This window comes from Balearica regulorum, chromosome 1 (assembly GCF_011004875.1).
Source record: "Balearica regulorum gibbericeps isolate bBalReg1 chromosome 1, bBalReg1.pri, whole genome shotgun sequence".
NCBI lineage: Eukaryota > Metazoa > Chordata > Aves > Gruiformes > Gruidae > Balearica > Balearica regulorum.
The window spans coordinates 56046713-56066206 of NC_046184.1; the positions used below are offsets into that span (position 1 = coordinate 56046713).

Consider the following 19494-nt stretch of genomic DNA (forward strand, 5'->3'; position numbering starts at 1 on the left):
AGAAAATGGGGCGCAGGCTTCCAGTGCTGTGTTTGCAGTTCCCACTCCTATGGCCACTGTCCCTGGCAGCAGTGTAGAGCACTGGGCCCTGGCTTACCCGGCCTCATTTCCTAGCCAAAATTTAACACCCAAGTCCTGCCTTCCAGCCCTTGGAGATCCTTTCTATACTAGCCCAGGGATGCCCCTACATCCAAGCCTCTGCTTCACCAGCCACCAGAGTCCCATGCTGCTGCGACTCTTCCTCCACAGGGTAAGCAGCTGTACCTGCATCCTTTCCCCGTTTTAGAAAGGCTACAGCAATGGTGTGGGGCAATTAAAGACAACGAAAAGCAAAAGTGAAGAAGGTAACAAAACTAAGTGAAGGACTCCCTGCTTTTCTGGGCAGCAGAAGCTGTGCCCTTTCAGCCAGAAGAGTGGGTTGGCAAAGAGTGTTCTCGTAATGCCACTGTCACTGCCACCCCATTGCTGCTATTGCCCTGGGGACTGCGGGGGCATGGGGAGAAGCAAAACACCCACTGACAGAGCTCGTGGTTGCATCCCACATAGCTCTGTGCTCCCAAGATACGCCAGAGACTGCCACCACCCAGCACACCTGGGGAAAACAACAATCTGAGCCAGGCCAGCTTCACCAGGAGCTATGAAGGGCTTCAAAGATGGCTATGGGAGGTGGTGCCAGTAGTAGTTCCTCCACACTCCCTAAATCCACCACACTCCCTACAACAGGGAGCGTAGACTGGAGCCATGGCTGATTGCCCATCGGCTACCCACAGCACCGGTTACAGAACAGGTTTCCCTTTCAACCATCCACCGTGTGCAGGATTCCTGCTGGGGAGTTACAACCAAGACCCTGTTCTAAGGGAGTGCCCCGGAGACAACTCAAGCAAATCAGCAAACCCCCATTTTTCTAAATGAAGTGCAAGATCGAAGTCAGGTGGGCAGATGCCAATGCACACAACATGCCTGTCAAGGCTGACGGAGCAGCTCAGTGGCTTTTCAATCACTATGCAGAAATAAATGCTGCCAAAACCACTGCAGATGGAGCCTGTCGTGCTCTCGTGCTTTCAGAGGCTGGGCTAGGCTCTGTCTCAGGCTGGGATCTATAGCACATGATCTGTTTTGACAAGCCAAAGGAGGAAATGGCTCCTTGTGCAAACTGACAGTTACCCAAGGGTTGTGCTGGACCAAGGCAGCTGCTAAGAGGGTTTGTAAAAACATACATTCCCCAGCCAGGGTAACGAATGGCTGTTCTTCAAAGAAAAGCTCATTTTAAGAGTAGGAGGCCACCTCACACACTTAGGCAGAACTAGTCGTTAGGAGCAGACGCTTCTGACCACTGCTGTCTTTCAATACAGGACCCACTCCAGACTCTCCTGAGAGGTTGGCCCAGAGTCCTTGCGTTTGCTTGGAACTGGGAGCAGCACAATCAAGGACGTGGTGTGTGTAAAAAGACCATTATGGAAACAGGAGGTGGAGTTTCTCGCAGAGGAACTAAGTGCGTATGAAACACCGGAAGAAGCACTGAAAAAGGAAGCAGAAGCTGGAATGGCTGTCACTGTCACATTGTGTACCTCAGCTTTGTCGTGGTGCTGCCACCGCTTGTAAGAGGCCACAAGCTCTGGGCTATGTGAGTAACTTGGGCCCTGTCAGGCTTTGTCTGGACTTGTCTTGGCTGTCGGGAGCTGTCTTGTAACTCATTTCACTGTTACAACAATTGTCTAATGACCAGGTGACTGTTGCCAACACTGTTTTAGTTTTTGTACAATTATGTGACGTGGCACTTGCTGAATATTTATTATTGTAACTAACTAATAGCAGGTACTAAGGAGAAGCCGATGTAACTGCTGGGTCTAGAGTGCAGCTAACAGACTCAGGGGTTTGCACAGTGGGGCACACAGAAGTGAATCAGAGTCCCCGTGCTCAGCAATGGGGGTAACATGCCACGTGGCATGGTCTCCAGCAGCCACTGGAACAGCTCTCCCTGTAACATCAGAGCCTCCACCCAAACAGCTCTCCTGAGGGAGGATACAGCTTTGCAAGTCTTGGGCTGCAGGGAGCGTTTGGGGCTTCTTGCTCTGGCTGAGGCTGGGGCTGGACAGGATCTTCTTGGAGACGCTGCAGTTTCAAGAGCCTGAACCCTGCATCTATACTGAAGGCAGAGTCTGCTCATCGGGTTGGGAATCAGAGACTCCCGTGATGAAGGCTGGGAGTTTGTGACTTGCGGCACCAGGAGGATGTCTCCTGCTCTACCTGCACACATACAGGACAACCGCAGAATCGGTTCAGTGCCCTCACAGTAGACGTGGGGCTGGGAGCTGTGTCCAGTGAAACGTCTGAACTGCCTGAGCCTGAGCCGTGCAGCAGCAGCACGTGGAAGTGGTGGGTGCTGGTGGTGAGACACTCCCTGCTGCAGGGGGCAGAGGTCCCCATCTACCAACCTGCCTAAGGAGATGTGCTGCTTGCCCGGGTCTCAGATCCGGGATGTTATGGAGAGGCTGCCATGGCTTGTCCAGCTCTCACACTGTTATCCCCCTGCTGCTCTTCTGTGTGGGCATCAACGATACTGCCAGGGGAAACCTGGAGCATATCAAGTGTGACTTCATGGCTCTGGATGCAATGGGCTTAAGTATGGGGGCTGAGCAGTCTTCTGCTGGTGAGGTGAAAGTACTTGAGGTGGAACAGATGCAGCCAACAACTGGTTGTGCAGCTGGTGTCAATAGGGATTCAGGTTTTATGACCATGGGACCCTCTTCAGGGATCAAGGACTGCTATAAAGAGATGGAATCCACCTGACCAAAGAGACAAACACATCTTGGCTAAGCAAAGGCTGCCCAAACTGTGAAGAAGAGCTCTAAACTAGGGACAACAGGTGAGGAGGCATAGGAGAACTGACAATCACGTAAGGAAGTGATGGACTAGCTTGGCAAGCAAAGGTTGCAGTATGATGTGGACAGGAGAGATCTTGATACATGGCAGACGGGGGCCCAGCCCATGTGTAGGCACGAAAACAAGGACATCCTGGGGAAAGCTGTCATAACTTTATTAGGAAATCACATCTGTGTGCCTCTCTGAAATTCCCTGCTTTCAGGAATCGCAGCTCCCTGAGACCTGAGTGGGGATGTCTGGAGACACTCTCAGTCAAGCAGAAACAGATTATAGAACATTTAAACAAACTAGACATGCTCAAGTCCGCAGAACTTGACGGTTGCACACCCAAGTGCTGAGGGAGCTGGCTGATGTTGTTGCAACGCCACTGTCTGTGAAAGATCATAGTGACTGGGGGAAGTTCCTGAGGAGTGGAAGAGTGAGACTCCTGTCTCAAAGGAGGAGAACCTGGGGAACTACAGGCCAGTCATCCTTGCCTTAATCCTTGGGAAAGTGACAGAGCAAACCTTCCCAGAAACCATTTCCAAACACACTAAGGACAAGACAGTGAATGGGAATAGTCACCATGGATTTATGAAAAGGAAATCATGTTTAAGCAACCTGACAGCCTTCTGTGATGAGATGCATGGCTTGGTGAATGAGAGGAGAGCAGTGAAAGTTGTTTATCTTGAATTTACTTAAGGCTTTGGACACCATATCTGACAACTTTCTCACAAACTCAGGAAGTATAGGCTAAATAAATAGATAGCAAGCCAGATCGAAGGGTTGGGATCACTGGCACAAAGTCCAGTGGAGGCACGTCACTAGTGACGTAGCCCAGGGCTTGGCACTGGGCCAATACCGTTTAACATCATCTTCATTAGTGGCCTGAATGGCGGGGCAGTGTGCATCCTCAGGAAGTTCACAGATGGTACAAAACTGGGAGGAGCTGCTGATACAACAAAAGGTTGTGCTGCCATCCAGAGGGACCTCCGCAGGCCAAAGGAATGGGCTGACAGGAACTTTGTGAAGTTCAACAAAGGGAAACATAAAGTCTTCCACCTGGGAGGAACAACCCCAGGCACCAGCACATGCTGGAAGGCAGCTTGGCAGAAAAGTGCCTGGGGGTCCCGGTGGCAAGCTGAACGTATGCCAACAACGTGCCCTTGTGGCAAAGGCAGCCAGTGGCCTCCTCAGCTGCATTAGGAAGAGTATTGCCAGGAGGTAGAGGAAGGTGATCCTTCCCCTTGGCACTGGTGAGACACACCTGAAGTGCTGTGTCCAGGTTTTGGCTCCCCAGTACAAGAGAGACACAGACATAGCGGAGCGAGTCTAGCAAATGGCCGGAAGGTGATGAAAGGACCGGAGCATCTGTCATATGAGGAGAGGCTGAGAGAGCTGGACTGTTCAGCCTAGAGAAGGCTCGGGGGATCTTACCTATTTATATAGATATCTAGTGGGAGGAGTATGCAGAGAGGCTGTAACACCTCCATCCTGGAGATAATTCATCTGGACGTGACCCCATGCAACCTGCTTTGAGCAGAGTGGTGGCTTAGATGATCTTCAGAGGTGCCTGCCCACCTCAGCCATTCTGTAGTAACAAGTGCCTCGCATTCTGCACAGAATTGGGGAAAAAAAGAACGGGAGGGGCGAGGGGGGGGGAAGGCAGTGCAGAAACATAGTCACGGGACAATATTGCAGGTCCAGGGCTACAAGCAATTCACCAATGGCCAAGTCATCAGAGTAACCAGGAGCTGGGTAAAACCAGTTTTAGGGGTAACAAAGAAGAAATATGTAAAACACTCCATAAGCAATAAATTTGTACATAATGTGGAACAATGAACCAGGAAAGAGCAAGGTGTATGAGACTTCTCCCTCCCCAAGACTGAGGGAGAAACCATGACTGTACTCCTCCTGTGACAGTAAGCCCTCCCCAGCCGTGACTTCAGTCATCGACCCTAGGCCTCAAAGGGGCATTAGAAGGGGCAGACATTAGAAAGTTTCTATCACTGAACTGCATGTTATTTGGTTATAAGCATTAGCATCGTTGTAACTGGACAATAAATCTTTGATTGGACTGCTAAAACGTAGGGTGTGAGTTCTTTTTGCTGGTTGAAGAAGTGAAACAACCTACTCTAACTTGGATGCAACCAATTCGGCAAGAGCACACTGCAGCAATACAGACAACATCCTGATTTTGTTGCCATCCTGAAGTCCTACCACTTCCCCAGCCAGCCACAGTACTTCCCTGACTGGTGGGTTCCGGTTCTCCAGTAGCATCAGGGAAAGCAGAGGGACGTAAGGGAAAGAAACCCCATGCACATTCAATACCCTCAATCATCCACACCACTTCAATAAGATATTTGAACTTGGCTCAGATACAGGACCTACAAAGAGGGACAGAGCAGCTGTGCTGTCACATAAAATGCCTCATGGCATCTTTTAAGCAAGTTGCTATTTTGGCATCCAAAGCTGAAAGATGTGTAGCATACAAGTCAGAAAGCTGGGTACTCTTTACCAGCCAGTACATGGTCAGAAGGAATTTTATTTATACTCCTGCCTGAGAAGCCCCAAGACTGAAAGTAAAACCGGGCTTTGCTTGGGTGGGGGGGAAGGAAGAGGAAAGCTTGCCATGGAAAACGCAGATCTAAACCATCCCAGGTTGCTGCCCTGGCACTCACCTGGCTTTTTATTTCCTGCTCTCCCATTGAGCAGGTGAACAGTCCTTCCAAAAGCAGAGGGGGTAACTCTGGGCTTGGTGCACCCCACAGGAGTGACCACTATGAGGATTACCTAAGGGGGAACACCAAAGCACAGGGCTGCTTTCCTTAGGCTCCCCCAGGAACTTTCCACCATCTTGGCGAAGGCTTCTTGCTATCAAATACTCCTCTTTATACAAGATTCATTGTCCTCTTGTGTTTATACCCCAATACCAAGCATTTTACTCCCATTCTAACAGCCTCGAACACCCGTCCAACATCGCAATACAACATTATTTCTGTTTGCCACTTTGCCAGGGCTCCCATCTGTCCAGGTTCCCCCCTCCATCATCTTCCACCAGAAGTTTCCCGAGGGCAGCTTGCTCACATTGTTACTTGTCTGGGATTTGTGGATATGCTGATGCTTACACCACCGCTGGTGTTCTGCAGATGTGCTTTGGTCACATCTGGGTCTTTTCCAGGTGTACAATTCCCTAGGCAGCCAGCACTGTAGATACACGCACAGAGTAAGGTTGTATTTTGGGAAGCCCTCAACAGACCAGCCGTGTACGTGGTGCCCAACACGCAACGTGTTCTCACACGATGCGATAAACTTCACGTGCGCACAGGTATGGGCAGCACACAACTGGGTTTACTACACGCGCACTCCACAGCTGAAGCATTTCTGTTCAGGAAATCCCCCAAATATGTGTAATATACAGTAACCAACCACACGTGCCCTATGTCTGGCAGATCACCAGATGCGACACGGGGCGACAGGTCGCCCACGCGCTGTCTCGGTGCGGCGTCTACGGGACATCCACACAAGCTTACCTCATGCTCACGCTTCAGTGCCAAAAGGTGTACAATATATTCCAAGTGAAATAGGATCTTTTTAATATCACATATCCAAACAATAGTTCTCATTTCAAAATGCGAAATAGGTCCTTTGAAGATCAGCTGCTCCCAGGCTGTGTGAGCAGGGTGGGGGTACAGCTGACTGGCACAACTGCTGAGGTCAGACCTCGTTTCTTTGGTAAGATACATGCCGGGAACGAACGCGAACGCAGAGTTGTACCAAAAGCGTCCATTTAGAAGACTAATTATTACTCCACATCCCTTCTTAGAGATTTGCATTTTAAAACAGTCATATACATTAAATAGCTCTCCGACGTCTGAATAGTGAACATTTGAAGGAAGTAGCATATATTCTGCTACCCCCACCATTTTAAGAACAAGCAACACGTGGGAGAGAAGGGAAACATTAAAAACAGGCTGTCTGTCTCACACAGTTTATTTAACAATAGGTAATAAGAAATCAATTTTTAACAGTCTATACAGTGATCGAAAGTTCATATTTATAAGTAATCAATTTTAATTGCATGATTTACAACATTTGAGGGTTTTTTTGCTTTCTATTTTCAAGTTTTACAGAAAGTGGAAGAGGGTGGGAAAGGGGCATGGGAGAGAAAGCAAGCATAAAGAAGAAACCCCAGGGACTTTTTCTCAGGTTAAAATCATCCCATTGGAATTGTTTCTTACCCTCTTTTTTATTTTTTTTCCTTTGTTAGATGTAAAAATAACAAAAAAAATTCTTTCAAGAAAACAGAAACCACAATATATATACTACATCCATTTGGCAGCTGCCCCTGTGTATTTGCAAAAAATGTTGTCTTCTCTCTACATGTACAAATTATTTTTAATACTTGAAGTTTTTTTTTTTTAAGCTCAGACTCTTGTATAGAAAATTCTTGGAGGACAAAAGTAGACTTCAGGAGGGGACTGAGTTATTTATTATTTTTACATTTTTCAAAGAATTGACATATTTCCAACCAAAGAGGAAAAGATTGGTATTTATTTTTATATATATATATTTATATATGTAATGTATTTTTAAAGCAACATTAACCCCTTTTGTCCTCCGGTTTTAAGAAAAGGTTCTCCTGTGGTTTTGTCTGTTTTGTGTTGTGTTTTTTCAGTGACATGAAGAAAAACCAGAATAGGGAAAATGTTTACCATCTGCCTCAGTAAATAATAACTATCAATATTACATATTTTCATTAATTTAAAAAAAAAATAAAACCTATTGGAGGGAGGAGCAGGGCATCCTTTGGTGAACAGCCAAAAGACTACCCTCTTCCCCGACCTCCCCAACACACACGAGGAGAAAAAAAAAACCCAAGAAAAAGGACTGGTTACAATTCCAGCCATAACAAAAATATATTCTTTGTACTCTACTGTCCCTCAGGTTCATTGTTGGTTTGTTTTTAAAACCACAAACTACTGCTGCAGAGTTCAGATGTGTTCCAGGGAAAAATGTTGTTTTAGCTAAGAAAGATTCAAAAAAATTTGTCTTCAGTACAAAAAGTCTTGAGAAAATAAGTTTGTTTTATTTTTTTTTTTTTTTTTTGCTCCCAAAATGCTACAACATGTCTAGTGTATGTCTAGTGTACTCTGTGAAAGGTTTGAATTCAAGTCTGAGTTCTCGGAGCTGAGCCCCAGTTCCGTGGCGCTTGTACCATGGAGGCCTGCCATGCCAGGATTGCTAGCAAGCTGGGAAAGCATTGCACTCTGGTCTGGGCTGGCAAAGTGCCCTTGATCCATGGGGTTTGCCTGGGCAGCTACCAGTCCTGGATGTGGGGAGCTGGTCTGCGGGGAGACGTGGTGCGGAGAAGGCTGAGGTTGCATCCGGGGGGACGGGCTGGAATGGGGGGGCTGGGACTGGGGCCGCGGTGAGGGTACAGGCTGCGGAGAACGCACTTGATTGGTGAGCGATGAAGGGAGCTGCTGGCCCTGTAGGTGCGGGGACTGGGCCTGATTGGGGAGCATGTGCTGTTGGGGGCTCATAGGATTGGGCTGAGCTGGGGACCCCATCTGCTGCTGAAGTAGCCTCTGCTGGAAAGCCTGCTGCAAACTGGCTCCTGTCTCTGCACTCATGGCCTGTGGAAGCTGGCTTATTTGTCCCATGTTTCCTTGCTGCATCTGCTGCATGTGATGCTGCATCCGCTGCTGCTGTTGCTGCTGCTGCTGCTGGGGATACCCGACGCCTTGGGGCTGCTGAAACTGGTTGTGGTTGGCCATTCCTGGCCCCAGTGCTGGTCCTGCTCCCTGCTGCTGCTGTTGCTGCTGGTGGCGCTGCTGCTCAATCATCTGGTGCCGTCTCATCAGGAGGTCTCGGAACTGGGGAGCCATCCCCGAGTGATTCATATTCATCTGCTGGGCCTGAGGATTCATCCCAGCTATGGCCTGCTGCGGCTGCTGCTGCGGCTGTGGCTGGGGCATGCTGGGCCTCTGCACTCCCGCTTGCATGGGGTTCATGTTCTGCATGGCTGGGTTGGGGTGCACCCCTCCTTGCTGCCCTTGCATGGCCTGCTGCGGCTGGAGCCCCGGCTGACCCTGGGGGATGCCGGGCTGACCTGCCATCCCCTGGGGGTTCTGGGACCCTGCGTACTTGGCAGCCCGCTGCTTGATGAAAGCGGCCAGCAGCTGAGGGTTGGAGTGAAGGATGTTAAGCACCTGCTGCTGCTGCATGGGTGAGCTGGGAGACCTGAGAGTCCGCAGTAGGTTTTGTAAGGCTGCCTGGGGCAGAGGTGGTTGTTTGGGCTGAGCAGCACCAGGTACCTGGCCCATCCCTGGCTGAGGTGCCATATTCATCGGCTGACCCGGCTGGGCTACTGACATCATGGATGGCCTCTGCATTCCTGGCTGCAGCTGAGCTTGGGGTAAGCCCCCCTGCACCCATGGCGGTTGCTGCTGGATTCCCGCCGGCCCCATTCCTTGATCTATATGACCACCGGGACCTCTGCCTATCTGTGGAGGGTTCATTCCCATAGGCGGCATCTGGGGCATCTGGTGCTGGATTGGCCTTTGGAAGATCTGAACCTGTGCCATCTGACGCTGGGTCTCTGCTGCCCGCTGGATCTGCATGGCCATTTCCACTGCTGCCGGAGGAGGACCCTGAACTGGTGGTTGAGGTGGCTGGGGTGGAGTTGGAGGAGTCACCTGGCCGCCTGCCTTGCCCTGGGACACAGCATTAGGGGGCTGAGTTCTCGGCATGGTGTAGGGTGGCATGCTGTTGGGAGGTGCCGGCTGAGGCTGCGAGGCAGGCTGAGGTGGAGGCTGGGGCTGTGGGGTTTGCGGTGTTGGGGGCTGCTGGCCTGTTGGAGTTGTCGGAGTGGCTGGCGTTGGCGAGGGTAATCCTTGCTGCTGGCCTACCACACCGGTCCGCTGCATACTCGCCATCCTCCTTCGGAGCATCTGTGCCTGTTGCAGGCGGTGCTGAAGCTGCTGTTGACGGAGCTTGTGTTTAATGTTGAGGCAGAAGGGCACCGGGCACTTGTTCTCCTGGCAGTGCTTTGCATGGTAGCAGCAGAGCGCAATGAGTTGCTTGCAGATGGGGCACCCTCCGTTGGTTTTGCGTTTGCAGCCTTTGGTGTGCTGGACAACCCGTTTCATCTTCTGACAGGACGGCAGTGAGCAGTTGGCATTACGACACTGGCAGGCATGGACCAGAGACTGGATACAGCGCTGAATGCTCAGGCGGCGGGAATCACCAGGGCTCTGGGTGGTTGCAGTCTGCTGGTTGTTACTCTCATCGTCTAGACCAAGGCCTAATTTTTCCATCTTGTGGTCATGGTTTTTAGTGTTATAGCAGGTGATGCACAGGTCATAATCCTGGAAAGAGAACAAAAGAAAAGTTATCAGTGTTCCTGAAACTCCATACAGTAAATAATTGATGTCATGCCACCTCAACAAATTACTCCCAGTCTGTTCCAGGCAAATTGTTGTTCCAGGGAAAAAGAAATAAAATCAATCTTTCATGCCATGCTGAGGTACTAGAGAAGGAATAAATCCAAATTATAGCCACAGAAAGCGTGTGGGTGTAAGGATGTCTGAAATCTACACAAATATATAGAGCTTGAAAAACAAGTTTGCTCTGACCTAGTAAATCACACGTTATTCAGCTCGGCCAGAAAAATCCCTTTCTTTCTGACAGGAAAGGAGAAGAAAAAGGCAAGGAACAAACAGCTGCCCATCTGCTGCTGCTTCAAAAGAAAAGGGCAAGAGTGGCAGGAGAGGTACCAATTTTCAAAGAAGAAAGAAGAATGAAAGCTGCATTTTCAGTTTTCAGGCGAGTTAAACAGCAGAGTGTGCTGACGGAAGAACAGACAGCATTTACAGTCTGTGAAAGCAACAGCACACGAGTTTGGGCTCAATAATTGATCTTTAACAAGAAGATTCAAGTCCTCAGGAGTCATTAATCCACAGGAAATTTAGACTTTATTTTCTGGTATATATGAGGAAAATGGAGCGTCAGATTTGAATCAGAACTTTTCAGAACCGAATCCCTCCCCAGACAGTCATCTACTTCCAGCAGGCTAAAAAATTAAGTTACAAGCCAGACTCAAGGTTAGTCCAGCTTCTGGAGGGCACAGCATTGACCCAGACCATTGGACTTTAACTTCAAACACACTGGTACTGCAAACACTTTTGAAGACAAAAATGCTGTTTGCAGTATTCTACAGAGACACACCAGGGTAGCACAAGAGTCACCCAGGTATAGGAGTCTGACTTCCAGCACAGCAAAACCTCTGTGTAAGCCAATGGAGAGCCCTCTTTACAGAAATACTGCAGCACATTACTTCTGACTCTGGAAGAAGAAAGGATGCATTGCTCTTCAGAAAAATCAGCTGATCCTACCATTACAGCTCAAGCAATTGCTACAGTTCCCGAGTGCTTAGGCAGCAGCACCTTAAATGAACTACAGGAAATACAATTCTACTTCAGTTCTCCACAGCTTGAAAGTGGAAGACAAAAATCACACCAAGTAGTGGATTAGTAGAATGGCTTGTTACAGAAAATGTTTCTTTTCTTTCTGAACTGCTAGAAGATGAGCTGTACAAATGTTTTTTTCCACCAGTTAATATTGAGAAATTAGCTCAGGTAAAGAGCACTCTGGGCACAGAGATATGGGGAGACAAGTAGGGAAAACTTCACCAAGCATACCTCACAAACAGTGCAGTGCCATCTGGTCTCCACATGATGCTTGCACTCATTGCAGGTGTAAACAAAGCGGTCTTGGCTCTGGGTATGCAGTTCCACCAGCATGCACATGGTTGACCACTGAGCCCTCCGGAGTGAGGAGAACTCCAGGTGCTTGTCTCTAGCAAGGGTTAGGAAAGCATCACGCCCATCCATCAGGTCACAGGGAATGAGTGGGTCAGGCTCGACAATGGGGGGCAGAGTGTTGGCGGAAGGACCAGCAATGAGACGGATGACAAAGAAGACCTGAAAAGTAAAAAGACTTAATGCCAGCACTTATCGAGATGTTTTGGTTGCCAGACTTCATTACACAGAGTGTACAATTCCAGGACTAACTAACGCTTGCACGTGTGCTGCCAGGGTGCTGGGCTTGTAAGGGCTGGGAAATTTCAAACCTCTGGGTGCCCTGCAGGTTCATCTTCTTCAGGAGCATTGGGTAAGGAGCACTGGACTGAAGAGTAACAGTACAACTGTTGTGACAATCTGGACTGTTAGGAAGTTCTGTATGAGCCCAGTTGTATTTATCCCCACTGCCCTTGCAGCAAGGAGTGCCCAGACTTACTGGTACTTTGAATTAAAACTGTTTAGGTTGGAAAAGACCTTTAAGATCATCAAGTCCAACTGTTAACCCAGTACTACCAAGTCCACCACTAAAATGTGTTCCCTAAGCACCATGTCTACATGCCACATCACACTTGTCTAGTGTGCCACTCAATTCTGCAGCCAGAACTATAATTTACAGGGCACAACTCTGAAGTATCAATACTTTGTACACTTCTCTACTTAAGTAAAATACATATTCTCATTCTATCAACTCTTACCTCCTTGTGCTTCTCCATAGTGGCATACAGCTTTTGGGAGAGGTCATTGGACACATTGGGCATGCCAGGCTTTTTCTTATTGCCACGACTCAAGCTGCTCTTGTTCTTACTTGTCTTCTTATTGTTCTTCTTTTTGGCATTTTTGCTGTCTCCCTTGCTCACCTATTAAAGGCATTTTATGTCAGGTATCTAAGTCACACCACATCAGCATTTTATTACTTTGACATCTTCTATAACTGCAGGACAAAACACACTTCACAATAGTTTACTCCAAAGACACTTACCAGGGTCTTCTAAAACACTAAATTAATTTCATTAGAATCACTCCAGGAGATATCAAGATCACCAATACACAGTTCTAAAAATATTAAAAGTATAAATGCTCAGGAGGTGTAAGGAAAATGTTATTTACTGAAACCTGCTTATCTGCTATAGTTGAACACTGAAGAACCTCTTGGATAATCAAATGAGTTCAGCAGATGGCTTCTCAATGCAATTCAAAACTGAAAATAACTGAAAAATGCAAGTGATATTGCACAGACGAGAAGCAAGAAAGACTTAATCCACCTAAGCGTAGTTTGTTACAGCTCTCTGGCAGATTTATTTTTATAATAGACTGTATTAAACCGATTTTGATAGGAAGCTATTCTTTCAAGTCCAAAATGCATTATTAGTAGTGGAATTTCCAGTATGCACCTTCCTCTTGTTGTATCCTACGACAAAACCAGTCAGCTCGATTTCAATTATAATCAATTAGCAATGAACAGTTTATTCCTCTCTGCTTCTCAGAGGGCCCCTCAAAACACTACAACCTATGATGATCAAGGATCAAAGCAATTCTTATCCAAATAAGCATTTTTCCTGAGCTTGCAATAACTTTGTCAGGATGGAAATTTCCAGTGAACATGAACGACTACCACTTCATTTGAGAGTACAGTTTATTATTGCCTCATTTTCAAGAAGTGAAACGTGGGGTCAATAAAGAGTTGAAATTATTTTTAATAACAACAGTTAAATAGTAAAATGCTGCAAGCTTCCCCCACCACAGGATTTAGGGGCCAAATGGCTGTGAAGAATCAACTAAGTGTTGACCAACCTCACACACAGAGCTAGGTCAGATTCCTCACGACTGGTTTCTGGTATATGAGAGATGGGAACTTGCAGCTATGCCAAGTGGAAAACAAACGTTTAAATAATACCTTCCTACATAAGATGTTAGTTAAAGCAAATTTGATATCAAGTTGCCTAATTCTCAGGTTACTCTTACGCTTAGTTTCTTGCAAATTCTAGTTGTAATGTTAAACCTAATTTTTTTTGATCCAAAGGTCTTTTAGGAAAAAGATTAATTCTAAACCCCAACAAAAACCTAGGCGACAAAGCAGCAGTGTTTAAACAGAGTTAACTAACAAATGCTACTGTGTGAGCAAAACTACTAACTTTATCCTAGATTCACCACCTCTTCCATAAATCTGAGAAGATCCAAGGACAGATAGATGCATAAATTCTGCATCTGTTCATTTTCCAATTTATTGTTGAATTGAGAGGCATACCTTTTTTTTGTTCTTTGTGGAATGTGAAAGCACAGTTGTTGCATGTTCTCAAAAAAACCAACAAGAAATTTCTCTATTTTAAGTAGCCCAACAACAGCTCAGCGGTATTTTTGTCCTTTAGATCCTCAATGCCTTAAAGCTTTCTGCTAAAAAGCCCATACTGAATAAACTACTAAATCACACTGTTATTTTCTCAGAACGTTCTGCTAAGATTGGTAATGTGACATCTAAGTTGGAAAGAAAAGAGTTAGCCACTGGCCAAAAGCTAGAGCTTAAGGAAAAAGCTTCCAAGTCAGGCTGATGAACACTGATAATAATTGGGTTTCAGTAGCAAAATATTCAACTAGCAGCTGTTTCAATCTAATTGACTTTGGTAATTAGTTAGGTTTATAGTCTAACTATGGCTGTATGTAACTATACGTCTGTATGAACAGCCACTGCTCATACAAATGTAGCTCAGTGGTATTTTAACAACTCCGATTTATAAAACGTAAAATTGAAATTTATATTAGAGTGAAGCTAGAAAAGTTAAAAAGCCAGTTAACCAAAGTGTCTAGTGCCCCCTGCCCATCCCTTTTTTTTAATTAGCCGTGGATAATCACAACTTTTACAGTAGATCATGAAACAGTAGAAATATTCTTACATCCGTGCTTTCATTACTAGTGTTTTCTTCTCTCTTCCGTTCTTCTTCCTCTTGCTCTAGTTCCTTAATGCTCTCCTCTAGAACGTTAGGCCAGAAGTCCCCTTCGAAGTAAGGTAACTCTTTTGCACTTGTTAGACGATCTTCTGTTGCCTGCTTAAATATATCCTGAAAGAGAGCCAAACACCTCATTACCGCTATTGCAAGTCACATAGGTAAAGGCAACCTTTTCAGTAACTGATAAGAAAAGGCACCTGCTGATCAAACAAAGGAGAGCTTAATATTTCAATGTTTTATGAGGGCACATTCGAAGTGCAGGTTTAATACTGCATCAGTTACAGACAGTTCGTCAAATATATTTCAAGTGTTCCCACTCTGAAGAAATAAATCAATAGCATGTGCTAGACTTCAATATGCACACACTTACCAAGTGGGACAATAAAATCACTGTATTGTTGACACTAGCCTAAGTCCTGATAATTCCCAAGATTTTTACATACTTTAACTGAATCAGCAGCCTAACCCTGTAATTTTATTTAGCACAGGAAGACTAAAGATTCCATATATTGATGAAATGAGATTTTTCTACAGTTTTTCCTTGAGAATTTAGTTTATTTTAAGGAATCATTTCAAATCTCTTGCTAGAATGATTTCCACAAGCTACATGCTTTGAAGAGGATATATTTTAATTCTAAACTTCTGGTGCTCAATTCATTTAAAACTAACGCAGTAAACTCTCAAGAATCAGGCACAATGTATAAGGCAAGGAAGAAACCAATACAAGACTGGTCACGTCACCCCCCACCCCCCCCAGTACAAACATACACTTAACAAACCTTGTAATCATGGACAATGCGCTCCGACACAGATTTGTCCAGCATCTTTTTGTACCACTCTTGCAGTCGTTTGGGTTTGGGTATCTTTTGGTCAGGAGGGTGGCAATGGAAGATGTAGTCATCTCCTTCACTAGGTGGGCATGCCCAGATATGTCCAGTAGTATACCTAGCATCATTAGACAAAAAAAAGTAGATGTGGGCTCTGACAATTAATGCTAGACTTGCTTTCCTCTCTGCCACGAGATGGAGCCACCACAAAGTTGGCTGGTGTTACCAGATGGACAATAATTATAGCTCTCCAAGATTTTAATTCTAGTCTTCATTCCAGCTTCCTTCCTTCGTGATAGCATTACCATCTTTTCATTAATTTTTAAAAATTCAGTGCTAAAAGTGGAGTAGTTTATATTAACTGTACACATTTTTCCAGTCTATATAAAAATCAAAGCCTGATGTAGACCTGCAATTGCCACCTCCCAATTAACTAATAAGAGAAAGATGGAGACTAGGTATTTCAGTAGTAAAAGCCAGAATTCTTTTTCCTTGAGACAGTGCAGTCATTTATTACCTAGAAACATTTTAAAAACAGATTTACTTAAAACACACAATCCACCTTTCTACTGTAAATCCTTTTTAAAAAAAAACACCAACAAAAAACCAACTTTGAGGATCCTTTTAAAAGGTTTCACAATTATATCTGGGAATAAACAGTCACTGTCAACTCCTATGCTATTGGGTGTACAATCTAAGTACTATGAAGACAGATGACATCCAAATAGTAGCAGCTGCAGAGAATATAATACCACAAAGATCACTTCTTCATCCTCAGTTCTTCTCTATTAGTTTTTGAAAAGAACTCCAGTAGGAGGAATAATCAGATCTCAAGTTAGAGAAAAATAACCATCCTTGCTGTGTTGAGAAACAGCTCTGCAGAACCCTACCCAAACCCTGGGAACTGCAGCCAGTTGTCATTCCTTCTCAGGTAGAAGGGAGAGATGATACTGTGTGACCAATATTGTTTTCCCAAAATGAGAACCTGATGTTACCCATTAGCACAGAAAACAGCATTAAGTAAAATCGAGGCCTGAGCTCTATGCAGCAATTTTACAGAGTCACAGGTTAGAAAACACACAGTAAAAAACCCCCAGAAATCTAGCGTATGCCTTTGAAGTACTAAGGAATATATCATCTCACTGAAGTAGTGAAGACAGTACCACCCACCTCCATTCTGACCTCCCTCAATTTTTGTCATGCAGCTACTCCAAACATAGTCCCTAACAATTTCTTCATGAATAACTCTGCCAAGCTACACCACATACCTTTGACAGTAGTTACTTCACTGTCTTTTCTACTTCAGTAATCACGGTCATTTGATTTCCACCTTTCTCTTTTCTTCAGTTGTTCTGTGTTCTCTTTTGTACTGTCTCAAGAACATTCTCCTCTTTCTCTTCTAACTTTTCAGTTTCTCACAATTTCAACTACCTGTTCTATAAGAGATTCTGTAGTGGCCTTACACAGCTTGTACAGAGTTAATCAGTACAGACAGAATAGGCTTACCTTTCTCCTTTTAAACATGGGTAAGAACTTACCTGCCAGCCCAAAGGAATGACCTGATTAAAGCAGCAGCGTTACACAAGGACTGCACTATCAACAAGCCTAGCAAAATCTTATGATCCAGATAAAAAGGCTCACTTTTTCTATTTAGACTTAGGGAAGTTTTACGTAAGTTTGGAAGCCTAAAAATATCTGAACCATAAGCCTCTCCTGAAACACCTGCAATCCCTTTTTGTCTTTTCTCCTTTTCAACTATACATAGTTGTTGCCAAGTTATTCTATCACCGGTTGATATTTAGGCACCATATTCTGCACAACAGGATGTAGTAATTTCGTTTGCAATAAGAACTACCTAGCACAAATACTGCACAGAAGAAAACATTAAAAAATACTTACCCTAGTTTCTTGACGTATTCTAGATATCCGATTAGTATTTCGTGATAGACAGCGGTCCTCAAGCATTTAGGGCGGAAGAAATGAACACTGTCAAGGTATGATATATACACTCGCCTGAAAAAACAAAAACAAAAACCACCAAAACACATGATGAGAAGCAGAGCTTTCAAAGTAGTTTGACAAATTTATTCATATTATTTTATACACTTGAAGCATTCAATACAACAGCAATCTTCAAAGCCTCTGATCCTAACTTACCTCTAGAAACTCAGCTTTCTTTTTGCTATCCTAGCTTCATCTCTAAAACTACCCAGTTCCTTCCTGTAGAAAACTGACAGCTGATCCTTAAGGCAACACTGTCTGCCAGCCAGCATCTCCAGTAAGAAGCAACTCCAACTGACATATTCCCTACAGAAGCTACTTTGTTTCTAGAAGCTAACAGCACTAAGGAGTCTTCACATGTGCAGCACCCAAGCTCTATACAGAACTTCAGAAGGTTCACTCAACTGAGAGTGTACCAAAATAAACTTTCATGCAGCTCCTCACCTTTGATTGGGTGGAGGACAGTCTGAGCCATACTCCTGTACGTGCATCCCAAAGAAGCACAAGTCTACGCCATCAATCTCCTCAAAGGCAAAAAGCGCTTTTGTTCGATAAGGGAAAGACTCCGCCATCTCTCCGCTGTCTACAAACCTGCAGATTACAGAAGGTAAAGAGGAATACCAAATATATTCATATATTAGAGAATATGTGTCACTAGGTAAAGGCAACAATGATGCATAATCTTAGTGCAATTTTAAAGTTAAATGCTAACAGACTACTCAAAATACAAGGCATCCACTTTTTACTATGAAAAAGATGACATGACAACTAATGAATATGCTGCTGTAACATCTGTGCGTCAACAACTGGTCAGTGGTGAGGTTTTGAAGACAACAGTATTTTTTCAAAGTAGTCGCATGTAAGGAAATTCAAATAGCTTCCACCTCCCCCCAGAAGAAAGCAAAACTAGAAATGGAAAGAACATACCTTGCTTTCATTCCTGGCTTTACTTCAACAGTTTTGTCAGATGCGTGTACCACCCTAACTGTAACCTCTCCTGCCTCAGGGTGATTCTGTCGTCTTAGGAAATCATTGACTCTGTTCTCCAAGAAGGTACCAAGTCTTGTAGCCGGTAACCCTGCAGGAGAAAAAAAACCACCTCTAAATATATACAAAACTGAACTGTTCAAATGTGATTTCTCTATTCCGATGTTAAATGAAAAGCAACTCTTAATGCATGCAATGTTATAAATTAAAGCTTTATCTTTAAACACTAACACTTCTAGATAGGGTGAGCTGCTTTTCACCTGCAGGCACGTATATGGTTTATACATTATTTAAATGAAGAAAGAATCTGTATTTCAACCCAATTTCTGTCTTAAAAGTCGATTGCAATTAAGGCTCCTCTCAAATAGAAGCTATTAATTACTTAAACTTGATTACAAAATACTGCACTCAGACATAGCTTCAAGAGCAGATGTTGCATTTGGAAGTATATTCTGTCTGTAAGTCCACACTAGCCAAGTTAGTCTCTCCACTTATATATAACAATATATTTCAATAATGGAAAGAACAACTAACTACAACTGTATCTGCAAGTAATGTAGTTAGTTTAGAAGTTTCTCATTTTCAAATGATCTTCACACAAAAGAAGTACAAGCATAACGTTAGTTGACACAAAGCCTAAAGCTGAGAGGGAGTTTAACACTTCTAGTGCAACAGTGCCAGTCTCACTGCTGTCCGTTACTTCTGGTCGAGTAACGTATCTGCCAATCAGCTTTCCATTTTTCCGATTTGACACCTTTCAGTGAAGCATAACTGTACCACATTAAGTATACAATGCATACAGCTTCCTAGAAACAAAACCTGTTAAAAACTGTAAAAGAACCCTTGTATTCTTCATGAATCTAGGAAGGTGTGATTTTGGAGATTTTGGAAAAAGACTCAGATACTGAAACGACTCATTGAGTGGTTTGCTTTGCATTTCATAAGAACAGTTGAAGACAACACTTTGTGACCGAACTGTCAGCCACTCCCCAAACTTAAAGACAATTT

At 44.7% G+C, this 19494-nt stretch overlaps 1 protein-coding gene across 3 annotated transcripts in view; it reads right to left on the minus strand.

Moving 5' to 3' along the window:
- Window positions 1-7948: 7948 nt before the first annotated feature.
- EP300 (EP300 lysine acetyltransferase) overlaps window positions 7949-19494 on the minus strand; it is a 64925-nt gene continuing 53379 nt past the window's right edge. For all 3 annotated transcript variants that reach the window (XM_075751704.1, XM_075751699.1, XM_075751689.1), the window contains exons 24-31: window positions 18427-18577; window positions 17944-18090; window positions 17398-17511; window positions 15451-15616; window positions 14618-14782; window positions 12425-12586; window positions 11568-11849; window positions 7949-10235 (exon numbers count right to left, since the gene is read on the minus strand). In XM_075751704.1, coding sequence (XP_075607819.1) covers window positions 7995-10235; window positions 11568-11849; window positions 12425-12586; window positions 14618-14782; window positions 15451-15616; window positions 17398-17511; window positions 17944-18090; window positions 18427-18577 — 3428 coding nt within the window. In that variant the 3' untranslated portion in view covers window positions 7949-7994. The remainder of the gene's footprint in view (window positions 10236-11567; window positions 11850-12424; window positions 12587-14617; window positions 14783-15450; window positions 15617-17397; window positions 17512-17943; window positions 18091-18426; window positions 18578-19494) is intronic.